General features: G+C 44.3%; 1 protein-coding gene across 1 annotated transcript; it reads right to left on the bottom strand.

Annotated features, from left to right (window-relative positions):
- Positions 1-5725: 5725 nt before the first annotated feature.
- heyl (hes related family bHLH transcription factor with YRPW motif like) lies at positions 5726-9902 on the bottom strand. Its single transcript, XM_079287692.1, has 5 exons — positions 9402-9902; positions 7319-7385; positions 7146-7229; positions 6950-7031; positions 5726-6804 (listed from the first exon to the last, which is right to left on the bottom strand). Exons 1-5 carry the CDS (start codon positions 9479-9481, stop codon positions 6119-6121), a joined length of 999 nt encoding a protein of 332 aa, XP_079143818.1. The 5' UTR covers positions 9482-9902; the 3' UTR covers positions 5726-6118.

Raw genomic sequence — 9902 nt, 5'->3', positions numbered from 1 at the left:
TGCACACGGGACCCTGCCTGTCAGTTCTTTACTTTTGTAAATGGGGCTTTCACACCAGAGAGCATCAGGTAAAACTGGATCACGCAATGTTTCACTGCTGTCAAAATCATTTTCATCTGCTCCCACTGTAGTTGTCAGACACAGTTGGTTTAATTCAAACAATGAGAGGGAAGCTTTTCTCTGGCACCACCAACGTTGTGACATACGTAGGTTCACCAATTCCCTAACTATGCAATTTCTTGTTTTGTTTTAGGTACAAGTGCCACCTTAAATTCAGCTGGTCAGTAACAACACCTGCTATTGTTGAAAGAAAAACTGGTGTAGTATCTGGATTCTCCCAAAATGCAGACATACCTCAATACATGACACCAGGTACACAAACAGTCCAAAAGCATTTGGAATGAACTCTGCAGATAGTTGCTTCCTTAATGTGTTACCCATGTTTTGATCAGCATGTGAAGGAAAGCTTTTTCCAAGCACTGACATCCCAGGAAATGACGTTGTGGTTCTTCCTGCTGCCTCTCCTGAACACTGTCAGACTCTGTGCTCTGCTCATCCAGTCTGCACCTTCTTCTCTTTTGTCAGGTAGTCAAACAGTTTTCTCCAATCAGACATTACAATGAGTAAATAAAGTGCTTTTATTAGCCTATTCATTGTGCCAGCAACTTACCTGACAGTATGTTAACTGTGATTACATATTTCATTCTCCTGTTCTATCAGATCTGTTCTTGAATCTCAAACTATAGAAATCTTCTTTTTTTTGCAGAAACAACTTTAATTGTTACCTGAAGAACAACAAAAATGAAATGGTTCCCAAAGCCAAAGAAGGAGTCACATCTGGATTACCAGCACGCTTCTGTCAGCTGGATACCAGTATGTATTATTAATCAACACTAAAACTGTCGGAGAGGACACACTTTCAGTAGAGCATCACAGACCAAAGACCAGCTGAACTGTATGGATTGACGAATTCAATAATTTAATGTTATATATTTCCCACGTGGCAAAGGATCGGTCACTCTAGTCTTCACTTATTCAATGAAAACAACATGTTCTACATACATCCATGGTTCCCAGATGATCCATCATTATAATTTTAATTGATAAAACTGTCTTTTGATTTTAGAGAATTGTTTCAACAATGATGAATGGACTGCCAAAGATTTTACTCAACACCTTCATACTTCCCTCAGGATGAAGCACACTTTTCATGGCTAATAATGGAAAAACCTTTGTGATGAATACATTATGGCAAAGCCGGACTTTTTCTTCTCGTGATTCATCTCTAAAAAGACAATTTTCACTGAATGGCAATGTTATTTTTTACTTTATTTGATCATTTCAGAAATAATGATAAACCAAAAATCTGCCATTTTCCCTCTAACACTGCATGAATAGATAAGCTATAAACTCTTATTTTAGATTTGGTTATAAAGTGATCTTTCAAAACAATCTATCATTCAGCAACTGTATTCATTTATCCTTTCAGTTGATTGTTGGTGAAGTATTTCTGTTGTTTAGCCAGCAGCAGCACTCTAACCTTGTTCCTCTCTGCTACCAGGCTGGGTTAAGGCAACTTATGAAGGAGTAGATTTCAGAAGCGATGACATTCGCTTTGAGCTGATGGACGATGCAGACACTTGTCAGAAGACCTGTAATGCTGATCCTACATGCCAGTACTACACCTATGTCAATACAAACTTCTTCAACAGTGTTTACAGGTGGAGTATTTTCATGCGTGCAAACCTGCATTAACACAGATACTTTCCATTCTTTTAATAAAATTGTTCCAACAATTCAGGCAATAACCAGAAAACATTTAACTTGATCGTCAATGAGACACCATTGCAGCCCTTCTTTATAGATTATGACAGCTGTATTTATGGTGCATATTTGAAGATGCTGTTATTCATCTTGTGTTCCAGGCGCCGCTGCTACCTCAAGCGTGCCATCACCATGCCTGCTCCTCCTAAAGTCACCAAACTGGCCAATGTTGTATCAGGCTTCCAACTGAGGAACTGCGTGAATGGTGCTCCACACACAGATGTTGCTGCTTAATAAGGGCACTTGGTCTGTTGGTGGTTCCGAACATCATTTGATTGCTTTTTAAGCTGCAAAGGATTCTTTGTGTGTGTCAACAAGAGCAATAAAACAGATCAGTTTAATTTCAGCCTGCTTCATTCATTTGAGAGTCAGTAGTCACACAGTCTTATTTTAGCCCGCTTGTAAGAAGAATACGTTTTCAAGAGTATAGTATTCAGGTGAGCAATGATACTAAAACATGTCTGTGTGTTTCTACACCAACACAATCTGCCACAGACAACAGGATTCATTAAGGTCATTGCAGTGTTTAACATTTTCAGTCATTAGATGTACCTTTACTTAGTAAATAACAATAAGCGGTAGAAATAATTACAAGGTGAATATTTTGTAAAAAACTGATGTCAGCTGGCCTTTTCATATTTTTCACACACTAAAGACGGTGAAAGCAGAGTGGGGGGTTTCTTGCATGACTTCACCTGCTTTCGATGTGCATGCAGAAGGGAAAAGTCTGACTTGAAGTATGTAGAACACCTGTATTGTTGTGAGGTATGAACATGGGTTCTCACTGTTTTATCTGTGTATTGACAGGACTACGTTTTAAACTTTGAATCAAGTTTCTACAATACAGTACGGCTGCTCAATATGGGCCCGAAGTTAAGTGTTTGTTTCGCTCTTTTCACGCCAAAACCCCATTCAAGTGAATGGAGAAATGTTGCTCCATTTTTTGGGATTTTGATCTCTGAGAAAAGTAATTTACCACGAATACCGCACGTTCAATCAATACCAGGCCACACGTTTTGATATATTTTTTGCGCAGGTGTTGCCAACGCTGCGTGAGGACAAGTGCGCCAAACTCTTCTGGATAAACCTGATTATGTTATGTGGGAGTTCACAGATAGGACCCAAACGCAAGACCACAGGAGACAGAAGTTACTATGAACAGGTTTTATTTCGAATGTGTGAAGGTGTGGAGCCCGTGGTCCGACACCAGAGTGGCAGAGCGACGGTGTGAGGCCCGTGGCTCGACACCGGAGGGCTGGCATCTTGACGGCGAGAGTAGTCCGTGTCACACAAGGAGGGCAGAGCGGCGGAGTGTAATCCGTACACACAAGGAGGGCAGAGGACGCCACGGGGTTGACGCGGGTGAAAGACGGTACGACCTGACCACCCCAGACTGCAGGGCCAGAGCTTATGTAGTGCCAGCAGACTCATTAGCGGGCCCTGAGTCTGGTGTGTCAGGCAGCAGGAGGTGATCAGCTGGAGTGTCCTCAGCTGTGCACACTCAAGGGTGTGGCCATGGGAGGCGTCAGGTCAGACAGGGATCCTGGATCCTGACAGATTAAGCCCGATGGATTATATACAGTGTGCTTTGGCACAGGCAGTTTTACTGCCTTTGTGCTACAAAGCCACACTGATAATGTGTGTAAGGTAAAGTAGAGACAGCGCCAAAGAATTAGCAAAGAGAAAGTTATGAAAACAGAGTTACGGTTTTATATGGATTTAACTATTTTGTGACCAGCGGTACTGTGTGAGTAGATTTGTTGTGTTGCGACTTTTGCAATTTGTTGACAAGTGAAGAGGACTTGTACAGAGGACCAGTACTTTCAGAGTTTCTCTACCGCTGGTATCAGGTATGTCTGTGCCTCATGCGTCCATGCAAACATGCACTCAGAAACTCAAGTGCTGTCAAACAGAAGTGAAGCTGCATTCGGTGACTTTGCACATTACTAATACAGTACTAAAAGACTAAAGACATACAACGCCAAATCATGTTTTTGATGAAAGTGTATCATTAAATCAAGTACACAGACATTGTGTAAAACTCAATTAGTGCTCAAATGCTATTGTCTATTGTAGCAACACTTTCAGTCAATTTAATGAATTTTTAAATAAAATTGATCTTCGCTATAAATTATGCTGGTGGTGATTTTGTTTATGCATAGCTGCTTGTCCTAAAGTCACTAAGTTGGCTATTGCTGTGTCTGGACTCTCCTTCACAGAGACACAGAAACTGTACACATGTAATCCAACAAAAGATTCAACACTATACAGGAGTATATTTACACATCAGAGGAGAAATCTCTCCCACTTCCTGATTTCACTGAACTCTTTTTTTCTCCCTTCTGCCTCCTCACAGCATCTCTTCCTCTTTTCAGCTTGAACCACAAGGCCGGCCTACTCTGTACACCCTCGCCACACACACACACACACACACTCACAAACACGCGCACACTTCCCTCCGTCTTTCTCCATCGTTCCCTCCCCTCTTTCCTCTCTTCCCCCTCCAGCCTCCCCTCCCCCCGTGGGAAACCCAGTGCAGTGTGACTGTGGTGGTCCTTCCTGGAAGCTGTGGTGGTGACTCTGGCTCCTCCGCTCAGAGGCTAGAATAGTGCCAGCCACCCTGTGTGTGTGTGTGTCTATGTTTGTACGTTGTCTGAGTGCCTGTGTGTGTGTGTGTGTGTGTGTGTGCGTGTGTGTGTGTGTGTGTGCACGCATGCACCCTTCACAAACATTCCACCAACGTACCGTCCGTCCGACCGCCGGCCAGCCTTGCACGAGAGCCACGCAGCCACCGCGGTTCAGTCCTGACGCCAGCCCTGAAGACTCACATTGCACACGCACGCACACACACACACACACACACAAGACGTGTGTCCACAAAACACCACATTAACAAAATCCTCAGCAAGGCACAAACACACACACACACACTCGCGCGCGGGGCACATGAGAGTGACTTAAGCACACACTAGCACACTCGCTCAAATAAACAACACGCACTTTGCGGAACACACACACTTTTGTGCCGCAGACCACAGACATCGCATCCTGAAGTAGATCAAAGCTTTCTTCAGGGGTAAACACACACAAGGCTCTTCTCTGCTCTCTCATCCCCGCGGAGCCGTTTTGGTGAGGCACGGCACAATTATGCCGATCTTCTTGAGAAGCAACTCGTTACAACTGTCATTCGTCATTGTTCGGGGGTTTCACCCTGTACGCGCTGGCCGACTCTCGGTGATTCACACTACTTCTCTTCCTTTCCTTTCAAACCTTCTCAATCCCTCTCATCGCTCCTTAACCCTGTCTCCAGCCTCCCTCCCACCCTGTTATTGGACGTCTACGCCAAATCAGTCACCCAACCACAGCCCTTCAGATCTTTTTCTTTGTGTCCCCGCCCCCCCCCTCTCCCAGTCTCTCCATCCTCCCTCTCGCCCTCTTCTTAACTGTCTGTCCATTGTTGAGGAGACTGTGGCGCAGACAAACGGGGAGAGAAGATATCCGCTGGTGTACCACAAGATTGGAGAGAAAGAATGGCAGAGAGACAGCAGAGGAGAGGAAGCGACATAGACTGATATGAGGGTAAAGTTAATTACAGGGGACTGCCAATTGCCAATGACGGCAAAGTGATGGGTCTGTTTGCCTCACCGCGGCATCCCAAAAACATCACCAGCTCCCACCATGTTTATCCTCTGCAGCCACAAGACCATCAGCCATCACTGCAGACAGCTACAGAGGGGGTTACGGCTGGAGAACATGCCAGCAGTGTTTGCAGACATGGCTAATATGGATAAGTAGGTAACACGTAGCTTTCAACCATTCTGTTTCCATTTGCGTTGATAGCAGCAAGTACATGCCATTTGCTTATACAGTCAGAAAAAAAAACACACAGCAGAACATGAACAAAGGTAAAGGCACTTAGTTTTTATAGAGATTTTTTAACATTCTTCAGACTTTGAAAACGAATGTAAAAATGTTTTGGAAATAAACAAATGTCACTGTTAAAGACGCTCTGTTGAGCGTTATGGCTCCGTTGGACACTGTGTATGTGTGTATTTGTCTAGCAAGATCATGAAGAGGAATTTATTCAAATCTTCTATTCGTTCACATTCCTTCATTCTTCTGTTATATATGATTGTTTGATTATCTGATATGGCTTTTAGAGTCCCTAAAAATTAAAGACAATCATCAAAGGTTCAATACGTCTCCAACTGTTTCATATTTGCTACATGGCGCACATGGGACCTCCATGTTCACTGGACAGAGTTCGTTTGGAAAACAAAACCAGAGTTGACTCTCAGAAAGCTCCGATCTCAGTCCCCCATCCCTGGGCTGACTTGGCTTGTCCGCTCAAGCCCCTGCGCTGAGCTGTGGGAGACCCCAGAGGTGCGAAGGGCCTGAAAGAGACCTGCAGTGGGGCAGAAGATGATGAAATAGGAGAAGAGGAGGAGGTAGAAGAAGAGGAAGAGGAAGGGTTGGGGAGGGTAAGGGGCGAGGCCCTGGTGGCGCTGTGAGGAGACGACTGGGTTGGTCTGGAGGGGGCTAGGACTGGGGACGCTGCGAGAGAGGGCAACCTGTGGTCGGTGGCCAGGGCTGAAGGCGCAAGGAGTGGTGGAACACCCTGGTGGCAGCCAGCCAGGGGGCCGAGGCGGAGGGAGGCGTGTGTCGGGTAGCTCCCCAGCAGGGCCAGATCCCTTCGCCCACCGGGGAAAGGAGGTGAGGAGGAGGCCGGTGAGGTGGGGGAGATCTGACGGAAGGATGCCCAAGACCAAGGAGGAAAGGGCATGGCAGAGGCCGGGGCCGACTGCAGGACAAGGGGGTCTAGCTCGCTTGCACAGTGAGAAAGGTGGGAGACCAGACGGGCTCCTACAGGGTCCGGGGACTCCCCGTCAAGAGAGCTCAGGTACCGCACCACCTCTCCAATGCACTCCCTAAAGCCCAAGGTCCTGTAGTCGACTGCCAGGGCCCTCGCATCAAAGTAACCTGAGAGAGAAAAAGAGAGCTTAGTCATACAATGAATAATAGTAATGGAATGCAGTTAGTCATAAGGAATCAAATTACTGTACACATCCAAAAGAAGAAGAAAAGAAAGCTATAAAGCGAACTGTTTTAAAGTCAGAAGTCTCACCTTTTCCTCCCATGGCATGTAGGAGTTTGAGGTGGTCCACAGTCATCTGCAGGATCTCTGCCTTCTCCAGCTTGGATGAGCCCTGCAAAGAAAATGAAGATTTTACTCCGTTGCATCAGATTTCATGGAGCCGCATTCTTACTTCTGACGTTAAAGGAGAATGATGTCAAATGATCGTGGATTTATGAGCGGCCACCTGTTTTTCAAAAGCACTGGGCACCAGCCTCCTGAGCTCCGACAGGCTGTGGTTGATCCGGTCTCTGCGCCGCTTCTCTATGATCTACGCAGCAAGAAGAGCAGAGGAACAGTCAGGACCAACCAAAGCGACAGGACTAAAAAGATTAAGATCCAAGGCTGTAATCCACCCACCCCTCTTCTCTTCTTTCGGGCCAGAATCTGCGAGGCGCTGCCAGGGGACATGGACCCGGTGACTGGGCTGTACCATGGAGATAGAGAGAGAGAAAAGGGAGATGAGTGAAATGGGAGAAACATGTTAACCTTGATTCTCCTGCATATTGTTATTATTACCCTCCTTAATGTGACACAGAGGCAGGATGGCACATCAGCTCCCTTCAATCTAATTTGTTTTTTTTGGCCACAGAACAGCAGAGGAGTTCCCGGGAGAGGAGGGAAGACGAGATTGTTTTTGGTTTAATGCGTTTCTGGACATTAGTCTCAGTGAAATGACATGCTCTTTTCCTTTCCATGTGAGCAAAAGCACTTTTAGAAAGATGATTATATAGCCTCGGGGCGATGCTTTCGCTCGCATGGGGCTCCAGCACGCAGCATGGGATCTGAGCTCCTCCGAGTACAGTCACTCAATATGGATTGTGTTTGTTTGTGAACTCTCATCTTACGGGTCTGACAGCTTGGAGTTCCCTTCAAACTGCCCCACCAAAGACTTACTGCGTTTCTATTAGATTTCAACATGAAGGCTGCCAATTTAGCTGTGTGTTTTTGTTTAGGTTCATGTTTGATGGGCTGACTTTAAAAGGCGGCACTGTCTTCTGTTTCCATGACACATGACAATTCGATTTATCCAAACCGCCTTTCGTGTTACTGCCTATCTTGGTGCTTGTGATGTTAGCAGCATTGCTGTGAATGTGTTTTTATATGCTGTAGATGCACTGTTACAAACACACTCCGATGATTGTCCGCTTTAATCCACATTGCGGTAAGTCCAGACGAGGAATTTGACGAATTCACAGAAAAAGCAAATAGTTATTGTTTGTAAAGAGTGTGTGAAGTGTGAGGAGTAATTTAGTAGACTGCAGTAAAAGAGCTTAGCATTGTAGCTTGCATTTCTTTCTTTTTCATGAAATAAAAAATATTTTACTTTGTAGTTTGCATTTTCCATATTTTTCTCCATGAATGTAATTGTATTCATATGAATAATGAAAAAACTATGATTATTTGTAGGCATTTATGACATATTTCCTGTAAGATCATAACCGCAATACAACAAAGCTGAAAAAATTATTCAATTTTAGCCTTTCGAAATATTTTTGAGAGTAAATTAAATCTCAAATGATGCTAAATGTTTGTCATAGATTAAAGTATAATCAAATAACGTAATTGCATTCACACACACACACACACACACACACACAGTGCCTCAAAATATTCCTACAAAATGCTACAAACTCCTCAGTATATTTGATGTTGGGTCGTCCCTCTCTATTGCTTTTGTGTTTATGTTTTAATGCAGCGTCAAGGAGTTCCTGAGCTAGAAAGAATTAAAATGTAATATTGCTACATCACAATAATAATTACCAAAAAATGTTGATTCCGAATTTGTGAATCCTGACTTTAAAATATGTATTTGTTCTGAAGACATTTTCTATATTAAATACATTTATTTTCAAATGATAGTGTCAGAAAATTGTGATCATGATTTCAATCCGTCTCCATGCTTCCGACATGACAGGCCTTACATCATTTTGAACCTAAACATGTCATACACGCAATGAGTTGAATTTAGTCACATAAGCAAGTAAAAGGAGAAGACATGACTGTTTCATTTAGAGGAAAAAAATGCATGAATTCATATATCTCAGTGAATCCCGAGGGTTTGCTGCCAGAGGCCTGAAGTGAAACTTTAAACTGACAGCTCAGCTTTTTGGAAGGTGTCAAAAAACTGTTGTCATTTTTTTTAAAGATTAGAGCTCAATGCAGAAAATGTTTAGGAATCGGAATCATAATTAGTTTTTTAAATTATGAGCCACATCAACTTCTAACATTTAAAAACTGAAAATGTCCCTGTAGTCTTTCAAATGTGCCTGCAATGTCATGCAAGGCAGCGTCTAAGTGTCAAAAATGCCTGTAAAGCCCACAGTCCACTGCCAAGTATATGTTTCAGATAAATTTGTCTTCGGCTGCTAATTTCAGCTGTATACCATGTCATTTTCCTTTAAAGTGTTTACAACCTCAGGTGCGGTTGGCGGATGCTCACCAATAGCCGTCTTCTTGTCCCACGTCAATAAACTCGTCTGTGTCCGAGTCTGGGGAGCTGTAGTCGTGAGGTCTCTTCATGTCTGTGCCCTTTGCTCGCTTGCTGGACCGATGTATGGATAGGTAGGTGACGGACTGATGGATCTGAGTGATGTTGTCGGCCACGCTCTACGCTGCGTGCAGCCAAGATGCTGAAGACGGTCTCCCCTGTGGACGAAGTGCTCGCCCTGTGTGCCCCTCACTCTCTGTCTGTTGTTTATAAAAGCCTTGTTGTCCTGAGTTACTTCTTGTCACTTGTGTTGGTCTTTTTTTGTCGTTTCTTCATGCATCTTCTGTCCTGTCCTCTCTGGGTCAGCGGTGCCACTTGAGCGACCCCCGAGGGCCCATTACAACTAAGAAAATTCACAAGCTGCTTTCGTCTTGTACTCTGTCACTGGCATCCAATCATAGTCTCTCACTCTCTCTCTCTCTCCCCCTGTTATGTCTCTCTTGGCTCCCTCTC

The sequence above is a fragment of the Melanostigma gelatinosum genome (assembly GCF_949748355.1).
Source record: "Melanostigma gelatinosum genome assembly, chromosome: 17".
NCBI classification, from domain to species: domain Eukaryota; kingdom Metazoa; phylum Chordata; class Actinopteri; order Perciformes; family Zoarcidae; genus Melanostigma; species Melanostigma gelatinosum.
The sequence above is the reverse complement of the archived record's forward strand: the minus strand, read 5'-3'. Positions and strand labels throughout refer to the sequence as shown.